Source organism: Salmo trutta, chromosome 36 (genome assembly GCF_901001165.1).
Source record: "Salmo trutta chromosome 36, fSalTru1.1, whole genome shotgun sequence".
In the NCBI taxonomy this organism is placed as follows: domain Eukaryota; kingdom Metazoa; phylum Chordata; class Actinopteri; order Salmoniformes; family Salmonidae; genus Salmo; species Salmo trutta.
The window spans coordinates 35513689-35526931 of NC_042992.1; the positions used below are offsets into that span (position 1 = coordinate 35513689).

The window sequence follows — 13243 nt, forward strand, 5'->3', positions numbered from 1 at the left end:
TCTCTCTCTGTCTCTCGCTCTCTCTCTCTGTCTCTCGCTCTCTCTCTCTGTCTCTCGCTCTCTCTCTCTGTCTCTCGCTCTCTCTCTCTGTCTCTCGCTCTCTCTCTCTGTCTCTCGCTCTCTCTCTCTGTCTCTCGCTCTCTCTCTGTCTCTCGCTCTCTCTCTCTCTCTCTCTCTGTCTCTCTCTCTCTCTCTCAGTCTCTCTCTCTGTCTCTCTCAGTCTCTCTCTCTGTCTCTCGCTCTCTCTCTCGCTCTCTCTCTCAGTCTCTCGCTCTCTCAGTCTCTCGCTCTCTCAGTCTCTCGCTCTCTCTCTGTCTCTCGCTCTCTCAGTCTCTCGCTCTCTCAGTCTCTCGCTCTCTCTCAGTCTCTCGCTCTCTCAGTCTCTCGCTCTCTCAGTCTCTCGCTCTCTCAGTCTCTCGCTCTCTCAGTCTCTCGCTCTCTCAGTCTCTCGCTCTCTCAGTCTCTCGCTCTCTCAGTCTCTCGCTCTCTCAGTCTCTCGCTCTCTCAGTCTCTCGCTCTCTCAGTCTCTCGCTCTCTCAGTCTCTCGCTCTCTCAGTCTCTCGCTCTCTCAGTCTCTCGCTCTCTCAGTCTCTCGCTCTCTCAGTCTCTCGCTCTCTCAGTCTCTGTCTCTCGCTCTCTCAGTCTCTGTGTCTCTCGCTCTCTGTCTCTCTGTCTCTCGCTCTCTGTCTCTCTCTCTCTCTCTCTCGCAGTCTCTCTCTCTCTCTCGCAGTCTCTCTCTCTCTCGCAGTCTCTCTCTCTCTCGCAGTCTCTCTCCCTCTCTCTCTCTCTCTCTCTCGCAGTCTCTCTCTCGCAGTCTCTCTCTCGCAGTCTCTCTCTCTCGCAGTCTCTCTCGCAGTCTCTCTCTCTCGCAGTCTCTCTCTCTGTGGACTATTTGCACAAAGACAAGATGGGATGTGAAAGTTGACACCAGACACCAGTCGCTCTCTCTGCTATGGCCGTCTGAGCCACTGGGTGTGAGGATGAGCCAGCATGTCTACTCCTGCATCAGAGCGCTCACACCACCCACTGCCTTTACACTGGCCCGCGGGCGTGTGTGGGTGTGTGTGTGTTAGTTGGCCGTGAACTGCCCACGTGCCACATTCTCAAAGCAATTCGCTACAGTCATCAATATTACAAATGCTGTCTTGTTGAATACAATGACTTCCTGAGGACAGTGCAGTACATGACTCATCCTACTCATAACACCGTTTCACCCACTGCCCTTCACAATGTAAGAATGTTGTCTGCCCTCAAACATCATTACATGTTGTTGATGGAATGTCTCAAAACAGCCAGACAGAACTGCTTGAGGTCAAAAACGGAATATTTCTAGTGATTACTTACTTAAATACCTTATTTAACTAGGCAAGAACATTGTCCCCTGCCATTCGTTTGTTTCCAGCCTCTCCTTCCTCCTCTCGTTCCCTCACTCACTTTACATAAATCCTTCCATCCCTCTCTTCTTTCTTACCTTCACAGCTGCTGTGGCCCTCCTCGTAACCTGCTGAACAGCTGCACTTCCCGATGGGCACCAGCCACTCCCCCTCGGCGCTGCAGTGCATCCTGGGAGGGCTGTCCGTGTCCACCTCGGAATTGTTGACGCAGGCTCCCCTGACTTCCACCAGGGTGGCGAACGCCGCCTCGGCAACCGTATCGGAGAACACAGCCAGGTTCTGCACCGTGGCCAGGCATCGCTTGTAGTACACCCGCACCGCCACCAAGGCCACGCACGCCCCCACGTCCTGGAACGCCAAGTGGAACCCTTTCCGGTTCAGGTGTCCGATCTCCCGCACCTCCGTGTTGAGCTTCATCTTCCTCTCGCCCAGGTCGCCCTGCGTGAAGCTCTCGTCGGCGGCGATGGTGTCGATCTTGGTGTAGCGCTCCTCGCGGGTCACCCGGCCCAGGTCTTTGTCCGACTCCACGTAGAGCAGGTTGAAGGTCTCCTTGCAGGTGCCCGCCACGCCCGGGATGCTGTTGCAGTCGCGCAGCGTGAACTGCAGCTCCACGAAGATGCGCTGGCCGCCGCGCCGCGCCACCCAGCCCGTCTGCAGCCAGTTGTTCTGCAGCGCCGGCTCCATCACGTTACACACCTGGTAGGTCCTGATGGGCTTGTACTTCTCATCCACGCCACTGATCTCCTCCCACTGGGGAGATGGTGAAGAAAGGAGGCATGAGAGAGGGAGAGAGATAAAGGTGGGGATGAGGGGAGGCAGAAAGAGAGCGAGAGAGTGATGGATAGTGGGTGTGACAGAGAGGTATTGGAAGAAGGGAAGAGGGACAGACAAACACGGGAGCTGGTGAGGGAAGACATCATAACCCAGACAGGGTACATGTACATATCATGTGTGTGTTTGTGTCTGGTACCAGGGTTCCATCCTAGTGAAGCAAGGAGGAGTAACAAGCCTCAGAGTGTGGTGTGTTAACGCGTCTCCGCAGACACAAACCCACACATGATATTGACAAGGAGTAAATGAGCCACTGGAGTGTGTGTGAGTGTGTGTGTGTGTGTGTCTCAATCTCCACACAGAGACTAATTACAGTGGCGGGGGCCTCCACAGAGACTATAGAGCTGTAAAGCAGCTCACAGCCGCCCACTGACACTATGGGGAGGGAAAATGCAAATGGCTGCCGCGTCCAGAATTAACTGGGTAAATAAAGAACAGATTGGCGGGGAGACGTGCCCACATGGCCGTCATCATTTTGGACTGCAGGTGAAATTGACTCGCCGTCCTTGCTGAGCGAGCGACGGAGAGGCTCTGCTAAATACTCTAGCGGGACTGCGTCAGCTAGCCAAACAAATGAACATGTTGAAATCTGTTATTGTGATTCTGTATTGTGTATCGTTTAATTTGCATCCCAATAGCCAGGAGATGTTCCTGGTTAGATCGCACGGTCAGCCAAAATCCCGTCTATGGCCATTCATCCTAACTAGGGGCCAGGGTCTATATTCATGAAGCCTCGAGGGTAAGGAACGCCGATCCGAGATCAGTTTGGACGTTTAAGAGGGGAAACGCTTGGTGAACGCGGTGCTTGAAGCGCTAGGCTCCTCTCCCACCACGCACGCCTCCCGCCAATCCCAGGCACAACTCATCGTTTCATCGCACAGGGACACTGTGCAGCCCGTCGGGAAAAATACGAAGTCTTCCATTTGTGAGCGGTGATGAAACACTCAGTCTGACGCACACATTAACCGATGTCAGGACTGATACGGAGATCGACCTTTTTACATTGGAGAACCAGTTGAAGAAGCAGTTTATTGGTTATAACTGCCTATCTGGTGACAGTATGGTCCTGGGTGCTGCTAAGTCTACGTGGTGACACAGCCATAACGCGACTCAGACGCGCTTTCTTTCTAAAAAGGCTAGCTGGCTTCAGTGGTGCTGTATAGATCCACGGGACACATTTAGCTTTCTAGCTGTGACTTGTGGTCAACTTGTGGTCCTCTGTGGCTCAGTCGGTAGAGCACGGAGCTTGCACATGCTAGGATAGTGGGTTTGATTCCCGGGACCACCCATACGTAAAATGCATGGACGCGCGACTGTGAATCTTCTAAATGGCATACGTTATATGAATATATTGCGGTTATATTAGCAACATGGGACTGGGGTAGTTTATCTAAGCCTACGTCTTGTGGTTTTCGGTGTATGAACGACTTTCAAATGTACGCGTCATCCTAAGCAGTCTGGCTGTGGTATATAAACTGGACCAAGTCCATTCATCTCCGCTTCATAACTTAGCATGTGGCCCCTTACAAGCCCCATCGATTCATTAAGAGCATAATAAATCCTCCATAGTCTTGTATTTTAGTGCGAAAACTTATGAGGGAAGATAAATGGGGAGCCGGTGACTTCAAAAACCACTTCATCTTCAGTCATTCTTAAAAACGTCCCGCCACTGGCTATTATCCATCATTCATAAGTTAGCGTGTGGTTTTTACAAGCCAAAATCGATAGCGGAAGGGACAATTTATGTGGCTGTGTGTGTCTGGACGGTGAGTGCGGGGACGTCCTGTCCAGGATTAGGCCATTGATTCGCGTGTAGTGATGAGCTCTGCTGTGTTTTGTTCAGGGAGGGACAGAGAGAGGCAGACTGAATGGATGGGGAGGGAGGGAGGGAGGGAGGGGGAGCGCAGAGGGGCAGAGAGGTGGGGCCAGCTGTCCACTAACAGTCCATTCGGGCAGCGTGTTCCCTGGAACTGTGCCCACTGAGGGGAGGGGGGGGGCTGTTCTCAGTTAGAAGCAAAATGGACTACTCCTTGACACAAAGGGTGTAGATGTACACACACACACACGTACAAAATGTATATTCTAAGTACATAACGGACTGGTACACTCACTCCATTGGAGGGGTACGACGTCCAACCGAGCTCTGCCTGCGTTTCTTTAGAGTTCAGCAGGACCACTGGAAGAGAAAGAGGTGGAAAAGAGACAGAAAGAGGGGAAAAGAAAGAGGGAGAACAGCATCAGGTCAGTGGAAGAACAGCACGCATGTGGTTACAGGCCGTCTGTAAGTCTGAATCCAACACCACTCGTCATCTCTCAGTCTCATTACATTAGGCACTTCAGTCAGCAAGCAGACACTCTTCTCCAGAGTGACTTACAGAGGCATTCCTATTAGCAACCACATATCACAGTCATAGGAAGACGACAAGGTGAAAAAAATCTGCCCATGTGCCCTTGAGCAAGGCACTTAATCCTAATTTGCTCCAGGGGCGCCGTACTACTCTGGCCGACCCTGTTAAACAACACATTTCACTGCACCCTATCTGGTGTATGGGACTATAAAACATGTATTTTCTACATGTTTCCTCAATAAAGTGGATCAGCTTAGTCACTAGTCTCGATTGCGCGTATTACATCACCGGTGCATATTATAGAGCGTTTACAAAAATCCAGACTTCTTACAAATCCATAGGATGCCCAGTGCCCACTATCTCTCCATGAAATAAGGACGAGGGCAATAGCCACTGTAGTGGAGATGGACTCTTGGACATCACTTTAGAACATAGATGAAAATGAGGTGATGACACTCTTGAATAGCTGCACTTAAAGTAATAACGGCCCCCATACATTTTGGGGATTTGGCTAATCCTAAAAGTTCCATCGTGGCATAATACTTCCAAGTGATACAAATATATTTTCATCAGTGCATTGATAGCATCTGTTCAGGAATTAAGCTTGTAGGACAACATGTTTTTATCCTGTAACTTTAAACTACAGCAGCTACTAGAAAACAAGCCTGGGCATTAAGGACACAAAGGGTATCCGGAGTCTAGACTCCTTTCAGCACCATGGACAGCAGCACAGCTAGAGCCGTGGTTCAGCACACTAGACAGCAACACAGCCACTGCTGCCGCTTCAGGACCTTGGACAGCACATTGTCAGCCATGACAACCTACATACAGACCTGCTTTTCATGACCTTGGACAGCCCTCCAGTACCCATCCAACTTTTAGGCAGCCTGACTACAGCAACTTCAGTTTCTTTCTGATTCTACAGAACCTTGCACAGTGCATCTATAATATTAATACCGGATGACACATAGCAACCATAGCAAGTCTTCACTGATTCTACAGAATCTTGGACAGCAGCACTTCCATAAAAACCCACTGATATTTAGCAGCCTTTGACAGAGGTGCTTGCATAATGTGCCCCGTCAGCACCTTGGACAGTGCTCAGAACATTTTCCTGGACCCCACATCCTTGGAGAGAACTCTTTTCCAAACTGGCATTGTTCTTCCCTTTACACCCTGGGCCTGGCTCTGTTTATCACTGATAACACACAGCATTTTAGAGCGGTATTAGAGAAGAGAGTAAGGGAGAGAGCGAGAGAAAGGGGGAGAGAGAGAAAGAAAGGGGGTGAGAGAGAGAAAGGGGGTGAGAGAGAGAGAGAGAAAGGGGGTGAGAGAGAGAGAGAAAGGGGGTGAGAGAGAGAGAGAAAGGGGGTGAGAGAGAGAGAGAGAAAGGGGGTGAGAGAGAGAGAGAGAAAGGGGGTGAGAGAGAAAGAAAGGGGGAGACAGAGAGAGAGAAAGAAAGGGAGAGAGAAAGGGGGAGACAGAGAGAGAGAAAGAAAGGGAGAGAGAAAGGGGGGAGACAGAGAGAGAGAGTAAAGGGATCAGAATGACAGTTGCCAGCGTGTGAGAGAGAGTGACTAAATAAAGGCAACAGGATCTGAAAGCCCCAGTCAGCAGTGCGTATGGAAAGTCAGTGTTCAGATCACACAATGACTAATCAGAATAATCACACCCTAGTTAGACATGCTAATGAGCCTTTGTGAGAGAGAGAGAGACAGAGAGGGACTAATGAAATGGCCGTGACCAATATCAACAGCTAAACACAGATTTCCAGGGGATCATTTTATAAATAATTGTCTATAATTTAGTTTATGACAATGTGGATATCAGAGTCAAGCCATGAATCTTAATTGTGTGGTTTTGATTCAGTTTCAATGGGGGGTGGCTCGTGTCCTTCAAAGAGGATGTGATGAAAGTCAACGCAGAGTTATGACACAATGTCAGATGTACAAAGTCCTTTGATCAGTAGATTTATGACAGGTAGTAATAAAACAATCTTTTGAAACGGTGAAAAATACTGCTCATCTCGCTTTGACGGCAATTTTACTAAGCAGCAAAGCAAGGAACATACAGCTGTTAGTCTAACTTTTTATTCTACACTGTTCATTTCAGAAAGAGGGCACTGGAGTCTATGACGTCAACGGAAGTCCTTTGTTGAAGTCCTATTTGTCTCAGGTACAAAGTGAAAGGGAATTGTCCTCTCCTCCAGCAGCAGCAGCAGTGACGTGCCAGGCAGCCCTGGCATTCAACAGAAGGGCATTTAGTACTAAACACACAAATGAACTGGAGAGAGTCCTTGTTCCATCTAACCAGTAAGTGCCTCTCTTTCGTCATCCTGAAAAGGCACTTGTGCATCGTTTACTCATTTGCGATTAAATTGAGTTGCTCGGCCTTGCTGACAATGAATTCATATCCCGACATTGCTAACAAGTAAAGACAAAAGGGATGGAATGAGGGAAGAGAGACAGCTGTATGGAAGGATTATACTAACAATGTTCAATGAATACAGCGAAGGCACATATTCTCCCACAATGGTTCCTAGAATTGTTAGCAGGGCAGTAGGTGTGTAAAAGGGTGAAAGGTAAAAGGTTTCTTTGTGTTGCCATTTACTTAGCGATAGTGTGTTTGTGCGTGTGTGTGTGTGTGTGTGTGTGTGTCGCTCGCCTTTCAAATACATTTCACTACAGTGGTGAGAGCCACACACTGAAGAGTGTACGACAGCGTGTTTATCTGAAAGGAGTGGGAAGAGCAGCGACGAAGCAGACAGCAAGCTGGTGCCAGTGCTAATCTCCTTACACACACACACACACAAATAATTCCCTTCCTGAGTCCCAGTGAAAGGGAGAATTATGAAATGAGCCCCATAAAGTTCAATAGAGAGGATTATCCACGTTGTTCCAGTGTCCTCCCTGCAACCCCCAAGCTATGTATCAGGCTGCATCCACACCAGCAGGGCCAAGGCTCAGCCATAGAGGAGACTGGGATAGGCAGGCCAATGACCCAGGGGGAGATCTTTTGTCCACACATTATCCCTCTAATAGGACAACACTAAGAAGTAGAGGGAGGGAGAGAGAGAGAGATATATACACACACACAGTGAACAAAAATATTAACGCAACATGTAAAGTGTTCGTCCCATGTTTCATGAACTGAAATAAAAGATTCCAGAAATGTTTCATATGCACAAAAAGCTTATTTCTCTCAACTTTTGTGCACACATTTGTTTACATCCGTGTTAGTGAGCATTTCCCCTTTGCCAAGATAATCCATCCATCTGACAGGAGTGGCATTTCAAGAAGCTGATTAAACAGCATGAACATTACACAGATGCACCTTGTGCTGGGGAAAATAAAAGGCCACCTTTAAATTTTCTTTTACAGTTTCTCACACAACACAATGCCACAGGTGTCTCAAGTATTTAGAGCATTTAGCAGTACGTCCAACCGGCCTCACAACATGTGTAACCACGCCAGCCCAGGACCTCCACATCCTTCACCTGCGGATCGTCTGAGATCAGCCGTCCGGACAGCTGATGAAACTGTGGGTTAGGTACAACCTAAAAACTTTTGCGCAAACTGTCAGAAACCGTCTCAGGGAAGCTCATCTGCGTGCTCGTCATCCTCACCAGGATCTTGACCTGACTGCAGTTCGGCGTTGTAAACAACTTCAGTGGGCAAATTCTCACCTTCGATGACCACTGGCACGCTGGAGAAGTGTGCTCTTCACGGAGGAATCCCGGTTTCAACTGTACCGGGCAGATGACAGACAGCGTGTATGGGGTTGTGTGGGGGAGCGGTTTGCTGATGTCAATGTTGTGAACAGAGTGTCCCATGGTGGCGGTGGGGTTATGGTATGGGCAGGCATAAACTACGGACAACAAACACAATTGCATCTTATCGATGGCAATTTGAAAGCACAGTGATACCGTGACGAGATCCTGAGGCCCGTTGTTGTGCCATCACCTCATGTTTCAACATGATAATGTACGGCCCCATGTCTCAAGGATCCGTACACAATTCCTGGAAGCTGAAAATGTCCCAGTGCTTCCATGGCCTGCATGCTTACCAGACATGTCACTATTGAGCATGTTTGAGATGCTCTGGATCAACGTTTAACAGTGTGTTCCAGTTCCCGCCAATATCCAGCAATTACGCACAGCCATTGAAGAGGAGTGGGACAACATTCCACTGGACACAATCAACAGCCTGATCAACTCTATGTGGAGATGTGTCACACAGCAAATGGTGGTCACACCAGATATGGACTGGTTTTCTGATCTACGCCCCTGCCTTCTTTTCAAGGTATCTGTGACCAACAGATGCATATCTACATTCAAAGTCATGTGAAATCTATAGATTAGGGCCTAATGAATTTATTTCAATTGACTGATTTCCTCATATGAACTGCAACTCTATTTTTGTTCAGTGTACAAACTCATATACAGTGACTTAAAAAATGCAGTTGAACATGAACGGCTACATGAGCGCAGACAAAAACGGATGAGTGTAAAATACACAGAAGACACACAAACACACAAAATAATTCCCCTCCCCCGAGTCCCAGTGAAAGGTAAAAAAAAATGTCAACCCTGTAAATACAAAAAGCGTAAGAAATTTGAGATATTTCTTGAAAAGATAATGGACCTGTATATTTTCTAAGCTGCAATGTGTTCTTTTTTAGGGAACCTGAAGTCTAAGGTCGATATCTGTCATTCTCATTGAAAGCAAATCAAAGAAGCGGTAGAGCTGTTCTATGTGCACTATTTCTATGCTTCCCGTGCTTAAGTTTAGTTTTTGCTACTTTTACTTTCGGTTTTGTACATCAGATTCAAACAGCTGAAAAAAAACAATATAAAACTGATATATTACCAGTGTGATCAAATACCTAAATATTTGTAATATAATTTCTAAATGATTTCTAAAGAACATTGGCTGAGCAATTCAAGCATAGCCAATATGCAGTGATAATGTATTGGGTATGTATTGGGTCTATAGCCTACTGCACAAATCTCATTGCTACAGAACTGTTTTTAATTGGTTAATGTTGCATAGATTTTTTTTATCTGAGCGGTAGATCTCAGCTTGCATTTTGACTCAGAAAGTGATCTTGAATCAGAAAAGGTTAGTGACCACTGGTGTAGAGCATCATTGTACCATCTAAACCGCTGTGAAATATATTTTCCATAACCAAAAATATTGTTTTTTTCAGCTGTTTGAATCTGGTGTACAAAACCGAAAGTAAAAGTAGCAAAAACTAAACTTAAGCACGGGACTTAAGCACTTTTGAACTGTAGTGTGTGTATGTGTATATTTATACACACACACACACACACACACACACACACACACACTCGTGGCCAAAGGTTTTGAGAATGACACAAATATTAATTTTCACAAAGTCTGCTGCCTCAGTTTATGATGGCAATTTGCATATACTCCAGACTGTTATGAAGAGTGATCAGATGAATTGCAATTAATTGCTAAGTCCCTCTTTGCCATGCAAATGAACTGAATCCCCCCCCAAAAAAATGTCCACTGCATTTCAGCCCTGCCACAAAAGGACCAGCTGACATCATGTCAGTGATTCTCTCGTTAACACAGGTGTGGGTGTTGACGAGGACAAGGCTGGAGATAACCCTGTCATGCTGATTGAGTTCAAATAACAGACTGGAAGTTTCAAAAAGAGGGTGGTGCTTGGAATCATTGTTCTTCCTCTGTCAAACATGGTTACCTGCAAGGAAACACGTACCATCATCATTGCTTTGCACAAAAAAGGGCTTCACAGGCAAGGATATTGCTGCCAGTAAGATTGCACCTAAATCAACCATTTATCGGATCATCAAGAACTTCAAGGAGAGCGGTTCAATTGTTGTGAAGAAGGCTTCAGGGCGCCCAAGAAAGTCCAGCAAGCGCCAGGACCGTCTCCTAAAGTTGATTCAGCTGCGGGATCGGGGCACCACCAGTACTGAGCTTGCTCAGGAATGGCAGCAGGCAGGTGTGAGTGCATCTGCACGCACAGTGAGGTGAAGATTCTTGGAGGATGGCCTGGTGTCAAGAACGGCAGCAAAGAAGCCACTTCTCTCCAAGAAAAACATCAGGGACAGACTGATATTCTGCAAAAGGTACAGGGATTTGACTGCTGAGGACTGGGGTAAAGTCATTTTCTCTGATGAATCCCCTTTCCGATTGTTTGGGGCATCCGGAAAAAAGCTTGTCCGGAGAAGACAAGGTGAGCGCTACCATCAGTTCTGTGTCATGCCAACAGTAAAGCATCCTGAGACCATTCATGTGTGGGGTTGCTTCTCAGCCAAGGGAGTGGGCTCACTCACAATTTTGCCTAAGAACACAGCCATGAATAAAGAATGGTACCAACACATCCTCCGAGAGCAACTTCTCCCAACCATCCAGGAACAGTTTGGTGATGAACAATGCCCTTTCCAGCATGATGGAGCACCTTGCCATAAGGCAAAAGTGATAACTAAGTGGCTCGGGGAACAAAACATCAATATTTTGGGTCCATGGTCAGGAAACTCCCCAGACCTTAATCCCATTGAGAACTTGTGGTCAATCCTCAAGAGGCTGGTGGACAAACAAAAACCCACAAATTCTGACAAACTCCAAGCATTGATTATGCAAGAATGGGCTGCTATCAGTCAGGATGTGGCCCAGAAGTTAATTGACAGCATGCCAGGGCGGATTGCAGAGGTCTTGAAAAAGAAGGGTCAACACTGCAAATATTGACTCTGCATCAACTTCATGTAATTGTCAATAAAAGCCTTTGACACTTATGAAATGCTTGTAATTATACTTTAGAATTCCATAGTAACACCTGACAGAAATATCTAAAGACACTGACGCAGCAAACTTTGTGGAAATTAATATTTGTGTCATTCTCAACTTTTGGCCACGACTGTACACAGACACACAACAGTTCAAAAGTTTGGGGTCACTTAGAAATGTCCTTGTTTTTGAAAGAAAAGCACATATACATATATACGTGTGTGCTTTTTAAATGTATTATTGAACTGAAGGCCTGTATCCGATTGTCAGTCTGAGCGGAGGGAGGAAGCAGCGGCGAGGCTGCCTCAGCCTAGTAACCGTCCCTCAGCTGAGAAAAGGGGACAGTCGACTGACGGCAAAACTCAAGTCGCACTGCATTATTTCTGCCTCACGGACCAATTCACGTTGTTACTCCTGTGACCAGAGAAAGTGAAATAGTCCTTGATATTAAAAAAAGACACAAGCCGCAATAATAACGCTAGCTTATTGGAACACTTTGCTACACTCATTCATTACAGCTGCAGTGCCGGTGGCTTATAAAGGTATTGGACAAAGTGTTGACAGTGCTGAATAACAACTTAAACACAAAACAGCCGCTCTTTGCTGTATTAGTTGAGTCTCTAGTTATGGTTTTAAAAGTTTTGTAATCTCACCGAATCAACTTTACGGTGCGCTCGAGGTTTCTTTTTACAGTCTATGGCTCGACGAAACTGTGCGGACACGGTGATCTGAGCCTTCTGAATTGCCGGCGGTAGAATTATAGGTGCACTTGATTTGCTCTCTGGTGAACACCGCTCTACACTATACTTGCTTGGCTTGTTACAAACTGAAAGTAGGCTAACTATTAGAATGTTAGCAACCAGGAAATGGCAGAGCGATGTCTGCATAGTGCATCTTTAAATAACAATGTTAGAGAACTAACAATCAACAAAATAAAAGCTACAAAGTCAGGGAGAATAGAAAATCCCCAAAACAATCCATTTTGCAGTATTTAATTTGTTACTATGTTTGAGCAAAAGAACACACAGCATTAGCCATGGCAAAATGAATATATATTTTATTTTTTGTTTAAAAAAAAAAAAAAAGATATATACATCATGAAACTTTCATCTCCAATAATGGAGTCTAAGGAGCACTGCCTTTTCTCTGATGCTTCTTACACACACAAACACACCTCGGTGTGTCAACTCTAAAATGAGCACGAGTGCTATGTGGCTAGGAGGCTTTGTCATGGCAACACACTTGGGTTCTGTCCAGTTGCTGCTATGTTAATTGTGTCCCATCTCTTTTTCGACATTCATTCTCTCCATCCCTCTCCCTCGGTCTCGCTCACCCCTTTCTCTCTGGACTGTGTTCCACATGACGGTATATGACAGGCGGCTGGTAGCAGCCTTGAATGTGAATGACCACGTGTTCAGAGGCATCGTCTGTGGCTGTTATCTCCCCAGCAGAGAGAGATTAGAGTATCACAGCCTCACCTGACCAACCAGCTCTGAATGCAGCCCCGGGCCTGTATTCAAAGAGTCTCTGAGTAGGAGAGCTGATCTAGGATCAGCCCCCCCCCCCCCCCCCCCCATATAAACATATTCATTATGATCTAAAAGGTGAAGAACTGATCCTGAATCAGCACGCCAACTCTGATCTTATGATGTCAGCTGAGGACTGGGGGAAAATGCAGCAAATGCCTAAGCGGAAAAAGTCTGTTTTCCCCTTTTGAAAGACTGATGCTTTTTTTTGTTCGTTTGGGATGGGAATTCTTAAAGGGGAGTAATTGAGTGTCTGGAGGTGATGCAGTCAGGGGAGCGTTGAGGAGAGGGGTGCCAGGTTTCATTCCTGGGAGAACCTACAGGAAACGCTGAGGCAGCCTGCCAGGCTCATTATAAACCAGAGC

At 46.7% G+C, this 13243-nt stretch overlaps 1 protein-coding gene across 1 annotated transcript in view; it reads right to left on the bottom strand.

Moving 5' to 3' along the window:
- Positions 1-13243, bottom strand: part of epha10 (EPH receptor A10) — a 179673-nt gene that overhangs the window by 140142 nt on the left and 26288 nt on the right. The window contains exons 2-3 of the mRNA XM_029735687.1: positions 4337-4401; positions 1472-2144 (exon numbers count right to left, since the gene is read on the bottom strand). Of these exons, the coding sequence (XP_029591547.1) occupies positions 1472-2144; positions 4337-4401 (738 nt within the window). The remainder of the gene's footprint in view (positions 1-1471; positions 2145-4336; positions 4402-13243) is intronic.